The sequence below is a fragment of the Paralichthys olivaceus genome, chromosome 7 (genome assembly GCF_024713975.1).
Source record: "Paralichthys olivaceus isolate ysfri-2021 chromosome 7, ASM2471397v2, whole genome shotgun sequence".
NCBI lineage: Eukaryota > Metazoa > Chordata > Actinopteri > Pleuronectiformes > Paralichthyidae > Paralichthys > Paralichthys olivaceus.
The window spans coordinates 17,489,729-17,509,571 of NC_091099.1; the positions used below are offsets into that span (position 1 = coordinate 17,489,729).

Below are 19,843 nucleotides of genomic sequence, written 5' to 3' on the forward strand. Positions count from 1 at the left end.
TCTCTACTCTACTAAGAGGAAGCATAAGGGGCTATGGTAAGGGGGCAGTGAAGACAAATACCTGCTGTACTTGCACCTTTTAGTTTTACTTACCAAACAGAAAAACTGCAATAGGCTTCTAAAAACTACACATTCAACAGTTTCTTATTATAGCCAAAAACTCAACGTGAGGAAAGTGGTTTCAACAATGCTCACCATCACTTAAGCTCCTAGTGTTGGTGAGATACCCTGAGCTATAAATACTGCAGCTGTTCACCAGCTGACACTTTGCAAGAGGCCCCTTTGTTTTCTCTATGGATTTTAAACACATTGATTCTGTATCTTTTACACCAGCGAGTGTCAGTGGATATTCTTCGGTTTTACAGCATCGACCCCTGACAAACAAATGAAGGCTTTGCAAGAGATATTTGACAAAACTTTTATTAACCAAAGAACTTTGCACTGCCTGTATGTAAAAAATATGTAAAGCCAAAACAATGAACTGGGGGGCAGATCAAAGTCATTTATCAACAAGTCATCAGCATTAGATAAAAGCAGTGGAACAGTAAAAGTGGGAGTCTAAAACTGCACAAAGCTACATTATAGATGGATTTCTTTTCACCATTAAGAACAAAGGACTCAACTTGATGGTTCACTCAACTTCTGTTTGCTTTACAAATGTTCAGAAAACACTGTCAAACCGCTCTGTCAACAGTGAAGGAAGTGCCTCAGGGGTCAGAGTACAACCCAGAGGATGTGTTGTAACAACAAAACTCAAACACTCACACTCAGGATTCATTTTACATACAAACACATTTTATTTTTTTCCACTGAATACATCTATGTTCATTTGATTTTCTCTCTGAAATGTTTTTAACCTTTTTTGTGGCCAATGTTATGCTCATCATCTTAGCTTGAATATTTTTACCGTTGTCTCATTTAGTGGCTTTTTGCTCAAAACAACTGAGGCCATGACAATTTGTCTCTGCTTCCTGGTTCTTTAACCTGATAATACTCACAACAAACAACTGCACATATGATGTCTACTTACACACAAAAACTGAGATAATGGAAACGTGTCAACACTGGAATGAAAAATGAAATAAGAGCTACAAGTGGTGTAAAGTAGTTGGAAGTTATGTAGATAGAGAAAATTCCACACATTTCATTGATGCAAACACGTTTCAGTCACACTGGCATGTATCACTTTTTTTGTAAACTAATTACAAGATTGAAAGACAAAAGTTTTATTTACATTTGGACGGAAATTGGATAGGCTTTTTCAGTGCAGAGACGAAGCTAAAGCACTAGTGGTTGCATGATAATTCAATGACATGTGACAAAGACGTCACGTGCCTGTCTGAGAGGAACCCATATGTGAACCACCAGGTTAAATGTCTACACCTCAGTTTCCTTCCTCTTCACTGAGCCTTGTAACTTCTTGTCCAGTCTGGTTTTTGAGAGCTTCTGAGGCCTGAGTTTTGGGCCAGAGACGGGTGGACAGTTCTCGTCCGTCTCTTCGTCACAGATGGTGGCCGAGAGGGTGGAAGAGCGGCGTTTGGCTCTGATGGCTTCACCCTCCTGAACCCGAGGTGCAGCCTCCTGCGGCTGCTGAGCCATCGCGGTGCGCAGACAGTTGAGCCACTGCTGTTTGTGGTAGACGTCATTGACATGCAGGGTGTGGGACTGGCCATGGGAAGGATCCAGAGAGCTCACACGGAAAATGTTCTTCACTGGAGAGACACAGTGAGCAAAGAAACAGTGACAAATGATCTCTAGGCTGTGAGAGACAATAAAATCCATGAATTTCGTCCATTATCTTCAACACTTATCCTTTAAATGCACAATATGTACCTTTGGCCACGAGGGGTCTCTCAATCAAATCAATAACAAAAGATGTGTTATCGTTTGTGATTGTTTGGTGACGTTAAGCAACGTGGGATCACGGAAGCTGTCTTCACCATAATTGCAAATGAAAATGCAGATAAAAATCTACCTGAAGTGACTCGATATTGATGCAAAAATGTTCATGGAGGGAGTAATAAATCAAAGTCTTATTCACGTTATGCACAAACAGTGGAAGGAAAAAAACCTTATTATAGGGTGATCAAAACAAACCTTACACAACCTGTCATAAGTGGCTCATCTCACCCAGGTCACCACCTTTTCACATTGCCACTCTGGAAGGTCCTTAAAAACTCTCACTTCCAGACTCTTAACAAGCCTTTATCCAAGTGATGTTAGAGAACTTGACCAAGTGCAATAAAATCCAACTTTGCTATATTATCATTATCATTATGTGCAATGTAACGATGTACTCCCTGTTTTTAATGCCCAACATTTTAAAATGACTCACCTAGCAGGTATGTGTACACTAAGTTGTATTCCAGAGAGTACAAATATACTAAACCTCTACTTAGCTGCTGCAGTATGGTATGGTAAACATGTAAATTATCACTAAAGTCTGTGGTTACATTGGCTCAGGCTTGTTTGTGCAACAGCAAATTGGGCATTATAGCAAAGAGAAGATTCAAGTTAAGCTCTGCTGAAGACTGAAGCCGCAACTCCTCCCTTAGAGATCAGAACATGTTCACTGTGTAACAAGGTAATCGGCACGATTTAAACAAGCTTGTAAAAACACCAGACTGGGTGAGACCATATGGCAATGAGCGCCTGCTTCTACATGAGGGCTACCATTAATGAGCATTTATCTATTAATTATTTTCCTCTTATTCATTTAGAGTCACAACAGAGAAAAATGCAAGAGCACAAATTTGTCTTCAAATGATTTTTCGGTCAAAAACTGAAAAGGTAAAAAATTTACAACAATACAAAGAAAAGAACGGGAGCAAGTTTACCAAATAATTAGTGAAACCATCAAAATTTCAAAATGGCAACACAACACTAACTCAACGCAAGTTTGGAGTGTAACACAAACTCAACCTACCTTTCTCTGTGTTGGTGAAAGCCCCTCTGAACGACCCCCCCATGCGGATTTCTCCGTCTTGCACGTCCTCCAGAGCCAAGTCCCTCACTGGGATTGGCTGTCGATACACCTGGAAGCAGCTCCTCTCATTACGTGTCACCGGCCGCGTCAAAACCAGCAGCTCGGAGAAGAGAAACACATGCAGCCGCTGTGGAGAGAGACGTTGACAGAGAGTGAAATTTACTTTGATGGACACATACATGTTGACAGTACTTTTAAAGCATGTGGGTGAAATTATGATAAGAGATTAATCCTGATTCTCACCGAGCCACTCTTGTTCCGCAGCTCACCATGACACAGCAGTGTCTTGCAGTTGTCTATGAGAGGGTCTCGCTGCTTCTCATCCAGATACTCCAGTTTGTCTATATAATACTGACACTCAGACTCCCCCTTCCTCAAATTGATGTCGGACAGAATCTCCTGGATTATAGAAATCTGGATAATCAAAGAAAGATTTATCAGAAAACACACAGTAACCAGAAAAATAAATATCAACACTCTTATATCTGTGAAAGTAGAGATGTGTATGAGGCAGATATATATCGTACAGCTCTCTCCAGACTGATGACGTCTGGGTGATCAGGAGGAGTGTGTCTGAGGATCTCTCGCAGCAGCAGCGGGTATTTCACCAGGCGTGAACGTGGGATGTCCAGGAAGCTCCACAGGTCAAGTTTTCTGCTGAAGGGCGACTCGAGACAGCGCTGCAAGAAGTCCTGCACCCGCCTGTCCTGCTTCTTCTGGTCGAGCAGCGCTTTGGCCGCGAGCTGGTTGCTGCAGTAGTTTTTGTAAGCGTTCAGACCAGGCAGCTGCGAAGATAAGATAATCTGTTTCAAACGGTTTGAAACTAGGTGAAATGAATACCTTATTGGTTTCTTGTCATAAAGGAGGATCAAAGTTCCTTGAAATTTCTCAAAATCTCTTTAAACATACATAAACATTACTTCCAGATAAGAACCACACAATGTAAATGATTAACTACTCACATACAATGTTTTATTCATGTACCTTACACATAAGATTTGAAAATGTCAATTGTAACCTTACATCAACTAAAATATTTATCTATTTCATGGATTACTAAAATTAATCATGAGCTCACGAATTTATAAATCAGTGACACTGTTAACACACTGGAACTTGATAAATCCAGATTATTGAAAGCATTTAAAGATTATATATCACTCTGGAAAGTCTTAAAATAAATTAAATAATCTTTACTTCAGTTTCCTCCAAAAAGCCTTAAATTTAACTTACTAAATAGTTCATCTTGCTTTTAATAAAGAATTTTAATAAAACGCTAATGCAGACTGTCAGGAGATAGAATATATTTTAATTAATTATACCCCAAACTAAAAAGTGTGGATGAAGCTGCAGCAGGCTGATCTATCCTGTAGCAGAGTTTCAGTCATCACCATTGAACCTTTAGCCAATACTATCACAATTAGGAAGTCTTGTCTCATAAATCTCTAATTCCACAATATGAATTGAAAAAAATCATGAATGAATTGCATTAGTGGAAAGTTAACTTGTCATATAAATAACATGTATTGTTGTATACTGCAGTCTCTATAGGTTTTCTTTCCATTTCCCTTTATTCCGCTGGTATTAAACTGTTTTGTATGTGGCATTAAAGGATCTAAAAAAGATCCAATAGGAGCCATGTGTCTTTTGGGGTACGTACCTGTGTACATAAGCAACTGAATTTGCCTGTGTTTCTTAAGACGTTTTACCTCTCGTCCAAAAGGCTTCTTCAGTTCCAACTGACCCACTAGCTGTGGGGGGGTTCAACGACCTGTCTGTTTAACATAACGACTCTCAACATAGGTAAAGACCCGCATAGGTAAAATACCTGAAACCTCGCTCTCGTCAGTGAGAACTGAAGAAGCTGATCAGTGGTGAAACTTCATCATGAAACACAAGCAAGTCCAGTTGACTACATACACATGTTCAACTTCTCGTGATGCCATGAGCTTGATAGAGAATCTTCACAGATATTCTCTGAATGTGATATCATCTCGAGCATACATACCCAGTCTATTACAATCTGTCCGATCTGAGCGACTGTTCCATCGGGGCCGGTTCCTTCTGTCAGTTTCATCAGTAAATCTGCAGATATAAAAGTTCACACATGGTTAAAAACACATACTAGCATCAAAATCCAATCATGGTCGGTGATTACTTACCCTCATGTAAGGGGATGTATGCGTCCAGGTCCCCAAATATGTGAGCTAACTCCTCCTCTGTCATGATGGAGAGCTTCAGCATTGGATCGTGGTACGCCTGAAAGTAAACAACGAAACAGTTGTCAAAGGGCAGAAATGGTTTGATTTTAAAAAATAAAATAAAAGTTACAATTTTAAGTTTTTAACCTTTCGTGCAAGTTGGAGATCTTCGATGAGATCCTGCTCTCCCCTGTACAGCTCATAAATTGCCTGGAGAAGGAATATTAAAACACGAGAGAAACCAGAGTGAGAGAAGTTCGTTTTTTACTTTGTGGAGTTCTGAGATGACTGCACTTTAGTCTGAAATGCTCGACCTCTTGTCTCTTGATCTCTTTGGTGGAGAACGTGCTCTTCTGATGGACGTCCAGCGTCTCTGACCACAGCGTGCTGTTCCTCCGTTTCGTGGGAGTGGGACCTGCTGCCTTGCTGCCGGCTTTGAGGGACATCCCTGGTGACTTGCTGTCGCTGCGTAACGACATTGACTAGAACACAAAACAGGCAAACAAATTCAATTCATTTAAATTCTCATAAAGACAATTGGCTGAGTGATTGTCAGTGTAAAGACTTCTGCTGTGTACCTGGAGGGTCTGACCAAAGCGCCGCACTGCCCCGTTCTTTGAAGGAGATATCAAGTTGACGAGAGATGAAACTTTGGCCAAAGGTCGGACTCGCTTGTTGCTGGGTTCCTACGAATCAAGAAAATAAACTCTCTTCAGGTTCAACTCGATTGTACTGACATGTAAAGTGTAATTATAAAACTTTATACTCTTTGGATTTGCAGATGGTTATGTGCTATACTCAGTGTCTAGTTAGTGCTGAGAAAAGGTTTCAATAGGAAATCCTCTATTATTTAACTCTGGTCTCAAAAGTTACTTTGTTTATGTTGTTTTTTATCTTGAATAAAAAGTGTATTAAAACACCAGTGTACTGAACTGAACCTGTAATTCACGTTAGTGTTGATAGACTGATAATCTCGAGCGACGGTGTGGCTCAGATTATCTTTCACCGTTCTCATTTGCTCAGATTGTCAGTGGTTGTGACAGTCCGAGTGAGAGCGGGATTATCCTGAGCTCATAACACACGAGAGCGCTCATGTCCGTCTGTGTAGACGAGCACCTGAGTCATGCACAGGGATTAAAATTTGAGGCGTTAAAGCAGATCTGGTTGGTGCAGCATTCAAGACTGTGCTAGACGAGGCCTGCAGCCAGTGGACAGGCTGTCCTGGGTCTCACCTTGAGGTCGAAGCTCGACAGACTGACCGTGTCATCGTCCTTCTCTTTGCGCTTCCTCTTCTGTAGAAAAATAACAAGTCCACATTCATTACGTTCCCAGTTGCAATCCGAGCCCAAAAATCATCAGATATATCCCCACACATAATATATTATTCCAAGCATTAGTACAAGTCATGTTTTATTTTCATCTGCTTCACAAACAGATACCAGTGTGAGGATGTGACCTCTGCAGTGGGACATGATGGTTTTTTCAAGATCAACTCACTAGACTGAAGTCCCACGGAGTCCCCGGTGTAAGAAAGGTGAAGGAGCTGCCTCTCTGGAGCGGAGGCCTACAAGAAAGCAGAGACAGTAAAAACAGGTTTATATCTACGTCATTGACAGAGTTGTAGCCAAAACTGAAGTGTGCTTCATGTTACATTGATTTTGATGGTAAATCACATGAATGTTATCGATTGGTGTCCACTATAGCCACACGCAGTCTATATTTAGGAGTCACAGGTGAACAGTTGCAGAGAATCCCAATCAGGAGAAGCTGCATAGTTTCTTAACCTTGTTTGAGCGTCTGAGATTTGTTTTGTTTTGTTAATTAATCAGAAGTTCACAAGCTTGTTTTTAAATTATTCTTGGGGTGCACTCCCCCTTTTTTTAGGTAGTTTTTTTTATATCTTATATCTCGTCTTTTTTGAATCACAGTGCGTTGGAAATGACTTCAGTTTGCCCACAGTGGTTTTTTTGTTGTTGTTTGGCTGCAACTAAAGACAAGTCTTTTTTATTTATGTATCTAAGAGAAGATGGAGATAGAGAATCACAGTTTTTTTTATAGGGAATGCATTAAAGCTCTGTTAACATGGTTGACCCCATTTGCATCCCATTTCTGTTACGTTCCAATGATGATGGAGGGATATTAGTGTTTAAAACCATGTAAGGCATTAGTCTGCTAGCTGCTTCTAAATATTTCAGTTATGGTGACAAAACAATAAAGCTACAGAGAGTTTCAGTGTCTTCATGTCCAAGGTCAGCTGCACAATCTACATCTTGGGCTCATGCCTTAAGCCATGCTGGAAATAACAGACTAATGAGAGAAGCATGAATGATACAAGAGAGTAATGAACTAAACAAGTACAGTTTATCTTGTGACTTGTCGAGGATACATAGTGTAGAGAGTACATGCTAAATATCTGGCACTTTGCAATCATAAATGTGAAGCCAAAACAAATACCAAGTCTATCTGCAGATATCAATATTTGCATTTTGGAAAATCTGCAGGAACAAATACAAGTGCAGAGCAGGTTAAATGACGCAGATGTTTATAATTGAAAAAAAGGAAATTACACTTTAGTATTCAATGTTGCATTAAAGTACCATACACCTGGAAAAAATCACCACTATGCTAAGTCCTGTAAGGAGGAATAAACAGTGAGCTGGTTCAGCTGATAACATAGATCTACACTATAGAATAGAAAAAGATACAGCTTTGTGAATTAAACTGCTGTTAGCTTAGTCAAATGCAAAAGCAGCTGAAAAACGTGTAACATACAAACGGTCTCCATATAATTCATTGCTGCATCTATGATTCAATATCATTGACTCTAGTGCAGAGTGCAGATGTGATGTTTGACGTACATCATTTCAAACTGACTGCACTGTTGCTCAGGCAAAATAAGATCGTACAAGACTTTTCATTATGTTTGCAGATTTTACAAACAACTAATGGAGGAGAACAATCTGCAGATTAACAAATAATGAAAATAATCATTGAATCTGATTTGAATACATCATCAGGGGCTTTAGGGTATTGATATGAGCATTTGTGGCATTTTATAGAAAAAATATCTAATCAGAAACCAACAGATGATGAAAATAATAGAAGAGGGGCCAGTTAATCTCTGCAGTAATCTTTCATGTACTTGTTTTTCAACTAGATTTCAAATAGTCTCAACCGCATTTAAAATTAAAGGTGTGTTTTCCGTGGTGCACTTGAAAGCCTCGTTGATCAGTTACAGCAGCAGCCCTGCCCGTCACCGCGGACGAACCAGGAAACGAACATTAGTACGAATAAACAACGTTAGAGCCCAATAAAGAACCACAGTTGTATTCTCGGACGTGTTCTACGTACTTCTTGCTGTTGTTCCTCCGCAGGGTTTGAGGAGAAGCCTCTGCGGCGACGCTCCGAACGCTGGACGAGGACGTCCTCGACGTCATCCTGCGAACTTTCAGCTTCTTATTCTCCATCGTTCCTCCGCACGCTTCCTCCGTTTCTTCCATTTTGTGACCGGCTCCGTTCCTGAATCACTTCTATCAAAGTGTGGTCGTGACCAAGCGAGAAAAACACGACGTGCAGTCGCGTTAGAGCGGTCCCGACGCGTACAAAGAAAGCAGACGATCGATGACAACAGGACACACACCACGGCGGAAGTTTGAATATGGCGGATTCTTGGAAACGGACCAATCAGGAGAGAGCCCGGAGCCGCGTTGCTCGGATACTGCGAGGTGGGAGGGACCAGAGAGATATTTGTAAAAGGACCTTGTTCTGAATGTGGTTCAGAATAATGGAAACCACACTTGTTCTGCTCGTTCATTCACATTTATTTCATTATGGTCACTTCTTCATTCAGCTTCTGCATGAACACTCACATGTAGATTCTCAGTTTACCTGTATATCAGAATCAGACATACTTTATTAATCCCCGTAGGGAAATTCAAACGTTACAGAGCCCCTGAGAAAGAGGTGAAATAGCAAAAGCAGATATAAACATAGCAATATAAAAATCAAGTAAGGCTAAAAGAAATAAAAGATATACATATGTAGAAATAAATGTATGTATAGATTTACATTTGTGCATGCGTGTATGTTAAAGTTAAAGTATACACAGTATACATTATTAATCTGTATAATTTACAGGTTGTCATTGTACACAGGCAGGAATGATTTCCTGTGGCGTTCTGTCGAGCAGCGTGGGTGGATGAGTCTGCCACTTCTTCTTCTTCAAGCTGCCGCCCCAGCAGACAACAGCAAACATGGTGGCACTGGACACAACAGACTCATAGAACATCCGCAGCATCGTCCCGTCTATGTTGAAGGACTATACCACACACCACTATAATAAGAATGTACAGAAAATATACAGGCAAGTGTCTTCCCAATATCTACATACAACAGACTTATGTGAACACATAAAGAAAAAGAAAACACTTTATTCGGAATGGTGCCATAACTGATCCAGTGAACAGGAGAATGGTCCTTAACCTCAAGATATTCACTTTACTGTCACATCTGACAAATGTAAAACCAAATATAGAAAAACTACAAAATCAAAAGTTTTGGTATTTTTGCTTTAATAATTACTCAAACAATTATTTAGTTATCAAATTAGTTTCCAATAAATTTTCATTTCAACCGTTCAAAGTTTCAAAGCTCACCAAAAAACCTAGAGGTTATGCATATATATGTTCCCTGAGGGAGGGAAGTACAAAACATCAGAATGGAGATTGTGTCCATCTCCATTCTGATGTGTTGTAACAAGCGTACTGACCAAAAGGGAGCAGTGCTGACATTTTATGTCCTATCTGGAGGTAAAATGTGATGAAAAATGACAACACAGAGAAGAATTTGTATGAAAATGAATGGCTACATCAACTGAGTTTCATATAAATGGCTGTGGGGAAGCTGTGGGTTGCCCACTAACCATGAAGTGAGTGGTTCAATCCCTGGTTCCTCCAGTCTGCATTCCTTAGTGTCCTTGGGTAAGACACCAAACCCTAAATCACCCCTGACTTCTGTGCTGGCAGTGTATGGATGGTGTGTGGTATGAAAACTGCTGGGTCTACACCCAGTACTGTATGAATGAGTGTGTGAATGTGACTATATATAAATGCACCATAAAATGCATTCCATGTGTCATTTACCTTTTACATAATCAGTGTCATAAATATTTTTATTTTAGCTGTACTGTCGCTCATATGGTCAAATGAGTCACAGACGTTAACAAACGACAGACATGTTGTTAACCTGAGTCTGTGTTTTATTCCACTTAAGCAGCACTGGTTGGTTTCTTGGCTTCTAGTGAAATGTGATATAGTGTAAAGACTCAATCAAACCATTGTTAACATTGCCCATATCAATGGTCTTTCCACTGATTACTACTTTGTTGTTTTTAACATACAGTATAACAACCACACCACAATTCTAATTAAGCAGTATTCAGTAAAAATGTGAGCTATTCGTGCTGTTTATCTGTTGACCAGATGTTGTTTATATACATATTTTTTTCATACCTACTTGCCTGTGCAGGATATTAATGTCTCTATAATTCATTGTGTTTGTTTGGTTTTCATGTCTTTGTTTAGCTGAATGTCTAAATGTGCAACATCTTATTTGTTTCCTATATTTTGCAGCTTCTTTTTCCATTGACATTGACAAATCATGTAGGTGTCAACATATTTGGCAAAAACAATCTAGTTCTGGCTGATTTTCATCACTCAGCTGCCATGTACACCCTGCCATGAGCTGCAGAGAGAGCTGGTTTCAGATGGTGTGTCTGTAGGCACCAACATCTTATTTCCTCTGAGGCCCCTATTTGTCTTTACAGTCTGGGTTCATGGACCAAACTGAAGAACTACAGCAAGAAAAAGAACAAACTTTTTAGTTCAGAGAAAATATATTAACATAATGTAAAATGTCTCATTTGAATACACTTGTTTGTGCTCAAAGACAGGGATACAAATATGCATAAAAACGAATGTGACCATATGAATATTGCATCAGAACGCTGCCTGTTTGTAACTTTGTTTTAATTCAGTGCATATTACATTCGACACATCCTTCAGAGCTCAAAAACGTATTCTCATTTCAGTCAAAGCAAAAATAAAACATGTGAAATTATGAAAACAATGTCAGTAATTTCGCCTTTTTCTTTTTTTTAACCTTGGTGCACGTTTCATGAATGATTCATCCTCCTAAGGGAAGACTTATGCTGTTTCATAAATCTTCCCTTTTACCTCCATGAAGGGATCCAGCTGAGATTTATAGGGATCCCTCTGGCCTGTATGACGGTCCCCTATAGAACGGCCTGGCCATCAGTCAATTCCCTCATGTCCTTCATGAGCCCATCATCAGCACCTCAGTGAGGGCGCCTGTTCCAGTTTAATCACCATATCTGTCCGTGTCATGATATACGGCGCCTGGTCTCACTGCTGTAGCTTCTTCATAAAGTCGGGGTGGAGGAGGCAGTTAGAAAATGCTCCTCATGGGCAAGAAAACACACTGTACCTTCATATTTATGACTCACAGTCAAACATAACATCTGTAGTCGTGTGAGTTTATATTTGGACAAGATAAAAACAATCCCCACAAACACATGGATATGGTTGAAAAATGATGTCAACACAAGGTACATTTAGTTCTGTTGTGGGGTTTTTAATCATAACCAATGATTTTCCTCAGCAGATGTTTGTCCAGTGTCCAGGAACCGTTCATGTCCATATTAAAAGTTGAAACATTCTTAAGCTTGGAAATGGTATCTGACAAAACGTCATGTTAACACAAAGTCCATTTCATAATTATTCTGTAGCTTTCGATTGTAACGATCAATCTCAACTTTTTGACATTCGCAATCATGGAAATTGGTCAAGCTCAATCTGCTCAGGTCAGGTTACGTTATGTTAAAAAGCTCTGGAGCAGTTACTTAGTGGCTCATCTCACGACAAGGGTGTGGTGAGACTACGATCTTCAAGATCAAGAATGAACTTTCATTCGGGGTAAACATAGATATATACGTTTTTATTGATTAAAACCAACACACGAACAAACTTTCAGATATTTATTTTATAAATATCAAACTCATGTGAGAGACATTTTAGTTTTCAGCCTCTGAATGAGTTTAAATGGGGCAAAAGCTTTATTGTGATGAAAACCCTTTATTATAATACTGTCATTTATGAAGAAAATACCTGCACAGTTCTTTCAGCTTTAAAAGAAAATCACTTTAAAAATAGCATAGCGGCTGTAACACACACCCAACATACACAATCTCAGCAGTACATTTCACGTTCAGTTAAAACAACCAATATATTAAAGGAAATTCTGTAATTGGAGGACGTACATGCAATGAGCTGCCAGATTTCAGACATAGAATGAGCCTTTAAAGAAAAGTAGGCAACTTATAAAATGGTCAGTTGAGGCTACAGTTCAGGAGTAGTTAAATAGTTCAGAAAATGTATAACATTTAATGTAAGATAATTGGAAAGAGATTTCCTACATGAATAAAAGTGGATTCACGATAATATATATGTTGAGTAGTTGAGAGACAGGCGGGAGAAAAAAATAGGTCAAAGCACGACAGCAGCTGTGAGCAGTTATTGAATGAAGCAGGAGAATATACAGTAATTTATACATATGTGACCTACTTTTCGGCATCAACACAAGAACATGTTGTGTGTCAGTGTACTCATGTACAGAGGCTCCACATGCTGACAGTCCACCTCCCAAAACACTGATTTCATATGGTGCTAGAGACTGGATACAAACATCTATGTCACCAGATGAAATCAGTTTCTGAGAGCAGTCCTTCACTCAACAAGTCTCCTCATTGTTAAAGACGTTAAAGTGCATCAGGCCAAATACGCACAGGACGTGTTGGATGGAGAAGAAGTGACTCCTGGTGTTGTGTAACAAGTGAGACTCCTGGCTGCTGATTGGATGCAGATGTAGGTCAAAAGTTGTCTGAAGAGGGAAGTTGTCTGTGTTTGCTCCCCTCTGCTCCACGTGCTGTTCTACAGAAGAACAGCAGAGGGCGTGGTTACATTGCAAGCCAGGGCCAAACCATAGACTTCATGGGCCCAACTTGTGACCCAGTGAAGAAGGAAATTTAACCTCATATAATTTAGAGATATATGACACACACACACACACACACACACACACACACACACACACACACACACACACACACACACACACACACACACACACACACACACACACACTCTCCTGCTTCTGACAAACATAAAAGGTTTTATACTGATATAGTGTTGGACATCAGGATACCTCGCAGTCATTTTTGAGATTACATTTTAGTATCAGAGTTGAGTTTTTAAAGTATGATGTTGACATTCTGGGAAATAATTGGATGCATTTCACTTTCATGCAGAGAGTTAGATAGGATGATTGATAGCACTGTCATGTCGGTACATCAAATATGGCCAGTGGTTGTTTAGCTTTGTTTAAATACTAGAAACATGAGAATGAGCTAGTCTGGCTCTGTCTGCAAGAGAAAAAACATCCACCTACACACATCTCTAAAGTCTTTTTTAACTCTTTCTTAACGCAAGAGGGTTTGAACCCCAGTTCACCCGGGTTATTCTGTATTCTGATCCCCCTGCACCTGCTTTTGTTCATCTACTCTGGCCTCCTTCCGCAGTCCAAATACATGCACGCTAGGTTAACTAGCAACTTCAGATTACCTGTAGCTGTGATTGTGAGGGTGAGTGTCTGTTTATGTATCTTATGAACCCCCCCCCCCCCAAATATTTTGTATGTAAACAAGAGGATGTGCTTTAAATATTCAGATAAGATAAGATAAGAGGATCCTTTAAATTTGCTTTGGATAGTCACATCTGTAAAAGTAATAAATAAGCAAACATGCAATAAAAACAAAATTAAATATGAGAATATAAATAGAATAGTAATAAAGTTTACAGTGTAAACAATATATACAGTGTGAGCAGAATACAGCCATTGAATTGCACAGTTAAAAATACACTCTGAAGTTGTCCATTTTGTTTCACCACTGGACAGAGTCAGGCTAACTGTGTTAAGTGCATTTAGCATTTTCTGTTCTGAGCTATAGAATAAAAACTGTTGTTAACGTGAATGTCTCAGGTCTGGTAGGTTTAATAATGATCTACTCCTGGAGCTGTGACTCATGTTCGCTCCCAGATGGCTTCATTTGAACAGGAGTAGAAAAGGGTAAAGGTTTATCTCATTACACACAAACCCAACACACAGGGATACAAAGATACTGGTTAATACATGTTTTCATTTCAGGGAAAGAAGTGCCGCAGTGCAACCTCACCACATCACACAAAAACAACACTGGAGCTGTTTCAGAGGAAGGAAATGAAATTCCACCCTCCTCGGGGTTTGCTGGTAAATGCTATGCATCACCAATCTGGTATGATGACTAAATGAGATTGGTGACCCTCATGGGGCCAAGAGGCATCCAGAGGCTGTAGTCATCAATTTGGCTCTCATCTCTCCAAGATTGGTGTCATCAAGCGTCCGAGAATCCAGGGTGAGTCAGCCGACGGTCACACTGCCATGAGGAGCAGAGGTCAGCCGAGACACGTGGATGAGGAGGACATGATGGCTGACATACATCATGTCTGAGCTCATCATGAAAGGTTCTGCACGTCTGCAGTTGAGGTTTTTACTGTTAGTATTGCAGTGAACGCTCCTCTGTATTCTTAAGTGAGTTCACACGTGGGGCATGGTGGGGCAATTATGCTTAATGGCAACAGAAGGTGTGACCCCATGAATATGTGCTATCATGTGCTCACCTCGGCAGAACGGTTTCCTGTTCATCTTGATGTGAACGAAAGTGGTTTTGTTGACCCGACCTAACCAGAGGGGACATTTTGGGCTTGTTATGTATTGACTGATGACTTTGATCAGTTTGAAGTTCAAACAGGTGGGCAGAAAATGAGTCAGCAAAACCATGGGCAGCCAAAAAACCATCTTCTGAAGGAGTCACTCCTAAAATGGCCGTTTTACTTCAGATACAGGAAGGAAAATAAGTGATGATTCATTTTGAAATTCTTCTTCACAGACAAACATCTGTATCATTCACAAAGTCCTGCTGGATGGATGGATGGATTAAAGGAAAATCTCATGTCTGTCTCATGCCAGTTAGTTTAGCATAGCATAAAGACTGGAAACTGCTAGCCTGGCTTCAGCTACTGTTTGAAGTCATATATATATATATATATATATATATAAAAAAATATATAGTATTAAATAGTGAATATTCAACTGTTGCTTTAAGGCGATAGCAGAGTGTAATGAGAATCGACAGGATCTGGTGGAGATCAGAAACCCAGTCTGGGCTGTGGGCATTTGGCCAGATGAAAGTAATCAGCTCCACCTACCTCAGACTATAAAACACTGGACTGAAGAGCCTCAGTCCATCTCTTTGTCTATGTATAAGAATCTACGATCATAACACTAACATTTGTAATGATTATGAAAGATATGTCTCATCAAAGACTATAAGCTGCGTTTGTCATGTACCAAGACTTAAAGCAATCAACCTTTTGACACATGAGTCATACAGACACATTTCCTGGACTTGTCATTTTGAAGAGGCAGCAAACACAAAACGATGGAGGTGGTTATGAATGAGGATGGATGAACAGGAGGAAGAGAATTTGAGTTGTTTTAGTCAAATATGGGCAAAATAAATGTAACAGTATATTTGCTGTAACCAGGGGATTTTAGAGACTTGCCGGTCCTCCGTTAATGAGTCTAGACCTTTATTGCCTGGTCTGAGATCAGTAATGGTACAAACAAAGGAAGACTTCATCACACGCAGGATTTAAATGACAGAATGAGGTTTGCAGGGAGTGTGTTATATATGTATGTAGGACAGGATCCAGGTGTGGTCACCTGACAGTCACATAAGCAACATTCACAAATGAGAGCAAGACAGTGAAAATTCCACACAGACACGCTTATACAGACGATAATTTAGTATGAAGGGAAGATGTCTATCCTTGAAAATCAATCTCTCAGTGAGTGGCTTCACATTGAGTCTGTGAGAACAGACAGGAGTGAGAGGCGGAAAGTGTTTTCTCTCATTCTTGTGTCACTGCTTGTAAAATCAACAGATAGTGACCAAGAGGACGGACTCTTGTTGGATCACCCTTCGTAAATAACAGGGTTGGTTAAATTCCTTTCCTTCTTCAACTCAAACTTGTCTCTCTTGTCTTGACTCTTTAGTGACTGATAGCAGACATGACAGAGATCAGTCTCTCAGCATGGGCCACAGGCGACCGACTGATTCAAAAATAGACTGAAAGTGAAACTGCTACGTCACTTTCTGTAACACCCATGACACGCACTTTAACACGAGTTGTTTCAGAGTAAAAGACTGAAAGTAAAACAGCGTCTTTTTCTTTATAGCACCGAATATACAACAAATATACACGTACACAAGCACAGTGATAAACATCAACACTAACCTGTTGCAGATGATCCATCATCCACCACACGACACATGATGTCCTCACTGCACACACCACTTCACACTCTCCGCTGAACGGCAGTCCTGACCCACACTGCACTAAACTGATATACTGTACTGTAGCCTCTATGTCAGTGTGTGTGTGTGTGTGTGTGTGCGTGTGTGTGTGTGGATGCACTGACTAGCAGAGGAGTTATAAGATGGAGATGCCACTGAGAGCACAGCCCCCTCTTGCTCTCTCCTTTTCTCTCCCTCTCTCTCTTTCTCTCTCACTCTCTCTCTCTCGCTCTGTTTCTCTTTACAGTTAGTTCGAGCTGTTTGTCCATTTCTATGCCAGAGTCATTATTGTAACTGTGACTCAACACAAGCTCACCCCCGCCCCCCCGCCACACACAGTTTTAAGTGTTTAGTGTTAACCCTTAAATGTCACTGTCAAAAAACGTCTTCACTTTGTATGGTCTATGCTCAAAATGGTCAAGTATAAGTTTACAGCTTTATATACAGTCTATGGTTTACAGTGGCAGCTGCTTAATTGCTCATTCTCTCTCTCTCTCCACACACACACACACACACACACACACACACACACACACACACACACACACACACAGGCACACACACGCATATTCAGCATGACAAAGCATCCCTGATCTCACGAACACAAACAAGCAATTACACCCACACACTTCATCCACATAATCCAGATTTATTTCCTGAATTAGACTCCTGACCTCCTCCAAATTAGCAAAAATAAATTGTGCGTGAAGAAAAACAGGAACATGTTAAACTGGCCGTGACTTGAAGAGTTCAATTATTACCAGAACATCAACATGGCTTACACAAACTCTGCAGCTTCCTTCAAGTCCAACCACACAGAATGGGGGAATTCCCCAGAGAGAGCGGGAAAGGGAAGGGTGAAATCGTATCTGCATGGTGATGGTAGGTGAGAGTGCACGACTCACAGAGCAGGAATCTCACCATGCATTCCTTTGGTTTGACGGTAAATGGAATAATTGTCCTCCTGTCAAAGACCAAAGGCTTAGTACAGATTTGGACACACACAGATACATACTGCCCCTCCCTGCATCCGTTCTTATATGGTGAGTCAGCTGGTTATATACCATGATTCACTGCCTCTTCTCCTCTCCTCTCTCCATCCTGACAGTGCCAGAGGAAGTGGCTGTGATGGCTGAGTCACGTCAACCTCTCACCCTGATCTCACCACAAGCCCCCCCCCCACCCATCACTGCAACATCACCCACACTTTGACCATCCTCCTGCAGTCATACGCACCTGTTACTGCTTCAACCTCCCCCCTCTCTCCAGCCGTGACACGTTTTTTCAGGAGCATGACAGAGCCAAGACCCAAATATAGTTACACATGTTAGTTCAAATTATATGTGCTATAGTTTGAATATTAAACTGATACTGAGAGGCAAGAGTTGACGTGGTTTGGGCATCTTGTCAGGATGCCTCCTGGGCCACTTCCTTCCGGCTGGAGACCCCGGGGTCAACTGAAGTCTTGTTCCACATAAACCATCAAACCTGAGAACACCTCAAGATCATCTAGGAAGAGCTGGAAAGAAGAGAGGCTCAGGAGTGGGATACCCTACTTGGCCAGTTACCTCTATGAGCCAAGCCAAGATAAGCAGAAGAACCCACAGCCATAGAATCATGAAATCCTGGACGTCCACAGACCCGTGACTGGCCTCCACCTGCAAGCCAACACCCTGACCATCCTCCCCAGTCCTCACCGGCTGCTTCATCAGACTACATCACTGCTATGACAGATAGAGAGACTGAAATTATATAAATCCTCAGTTCACTCTCTTTCTGCTCGTTATCTGTCTCTGATAATATCATTCTGACGGACCAGCTTTCAGACATGAGCCTTATCGAGACGGTTTCAGAACAGATCTTGGTGTCATGACCCAGCCTGATGAACTGTCTTGTACCTCACAGTCTGCACTGAACAAAGAGCTAAATTAACATAGTCTGAGTTTTGTACTTCTGTTCAAGCAGAAGTTGAAGACTCAGAGTGGAGCTCTATTATATTTCCTGAAGAAGATATGATGTGATTGCTGGGAGCTTACTTACTTACATACAGCCACTGACACTGGCATCTACTGCAGCTTCCAGGTGCAAAAGATATTCTTAATAGTCAATAACTTGTTGATGTCTAAATAAAGGTTTAAAAGACACTGATGCTTGTTTTACTCTTTGGGTCTTTTTAGGGTGATGTGCATCACTATGATGGTATATTAGTCAGATACTATAATGAATAAGCCAGCATCACAGTGTGGATGGAAGTTACAGATCAGTACAAAAAAGAACGTGAGGAGAGTTTCAAGGACATTTTTTTCTTCCTCTCTGCCTTGTATTTTATACACATTTAAAAAGTTACACAACCAGACACAGATACATGGATACACGTGTGCCTCTGTGTATTATAGGTGGATGTAGATGTGTACATGACCCGTGCGTGGGCGTTGTGGTAATGTTAAGGTAACCATCAGACGTCACACTCTGCCTCTCGTGGGTTCAGCAAGGTAACATGGTGACAGGAGAAAAACACAAGCACACTCAAACGAACCACAGGCAGTGTTATGTAACAGTTCTACTCAAGTCTGCAGGTTTAAGACACCTCCTTGGTAACAATCACTATAGCACCACCAAGTAAAAGGACAGGATTGCATAATGACAGACTCAGTTTCTTCCAACAGCAGATAAATGCAACAGAACTGAACCCACGCGTTGAACATGTCATAAAGGTCATTCTTCTAATGTTTGGATCTGTATGTTTCAGCAGCCATAGTTGTAATTAATAAAATGTGTGTGTTGTTTTGTCTTTTCAGCAAGGCCCCCACTCCAACAGCAAAAAGAGATGAATAGTTTCCCTTCAGAGGCGAAATACGACCTTGATTTTATCATGTTCTGAATCTGATTATGATGTTGTAATACGTGAAGCTGGTGGAGGAAACCAGCCAGCAAGTTGTCTTGATGTAAGCGTAATGTAAATGATTTTGTGGTATCTGTGAGTAGACTGAGTGGGTGATGAGGTTACAGCGACAGGCTTTTTCTCTGTGGACTGAGAAACTGGGCACGAACACAAACCGCCTACCTCCCTTTTTTTTTTTTCACCCGTTGTTTTTATTTTGTCCTTCGTAATATTCTCTGTACATT

General features: G+C 40.6%; 1 protein-coding gene and 1 long non-coding RNA gene across 2 annotated transcripts; both read right to left on the bottom strand.

Moving 5' to 3' along the window:
- Positions 1–773: 773 nt before the first annotated feature.
- On the bottom strand, positions 774–8,852 carry LOC109624618 (neuroepithelial cell-transforming gene 1 protein-like). Its single transcript, XM_020079427.2, has 12 exons — positions 8,539–8,852; positions 6,685–6,751; positions 6,420–6,479; positions 5,766–5,873; positions 5,502–5,669; positions 5,335–5,397; positions 5,149–5,245; positions 4,995–5,071; positions 3,514–3,771; positions 3,230–3,400; positions 2,927–3,113; positions 774–1,712 (listed from the first exon to the last, which is right to left on the bottom strand). The coding sequence occupies exons 1-12, from the start codon at positions 8,685–8,687 to the stop codon at positions 1,378–1,380; spliced, it is 1,740 nt and encodes a 579-aa protein (XP_019934986.2). The 5' UTR covers positions 8,688–8,852; the 3' UTR covers positions 774–1,377.
- A 5,233-nt stretch (positions 8,853–14,085) lies between these two features.
- Positions 14,086–16,857, bottom strand: LOC109624274 (uncharacterized). Its single transcript, XR_011243561.1, has 3 exons — positions 16,659–16,857; positions 14,979–15,038; positions 14,086–14,833 (listed from the first exon to the last, which is right to left on the bottom strand). It is a non-coding gene; the product is annotated as an uncharacterized lncRNA (long non-coding RNA).
- Positions 16,858–19,843: the final 2,986 nt, after the last annotated feature.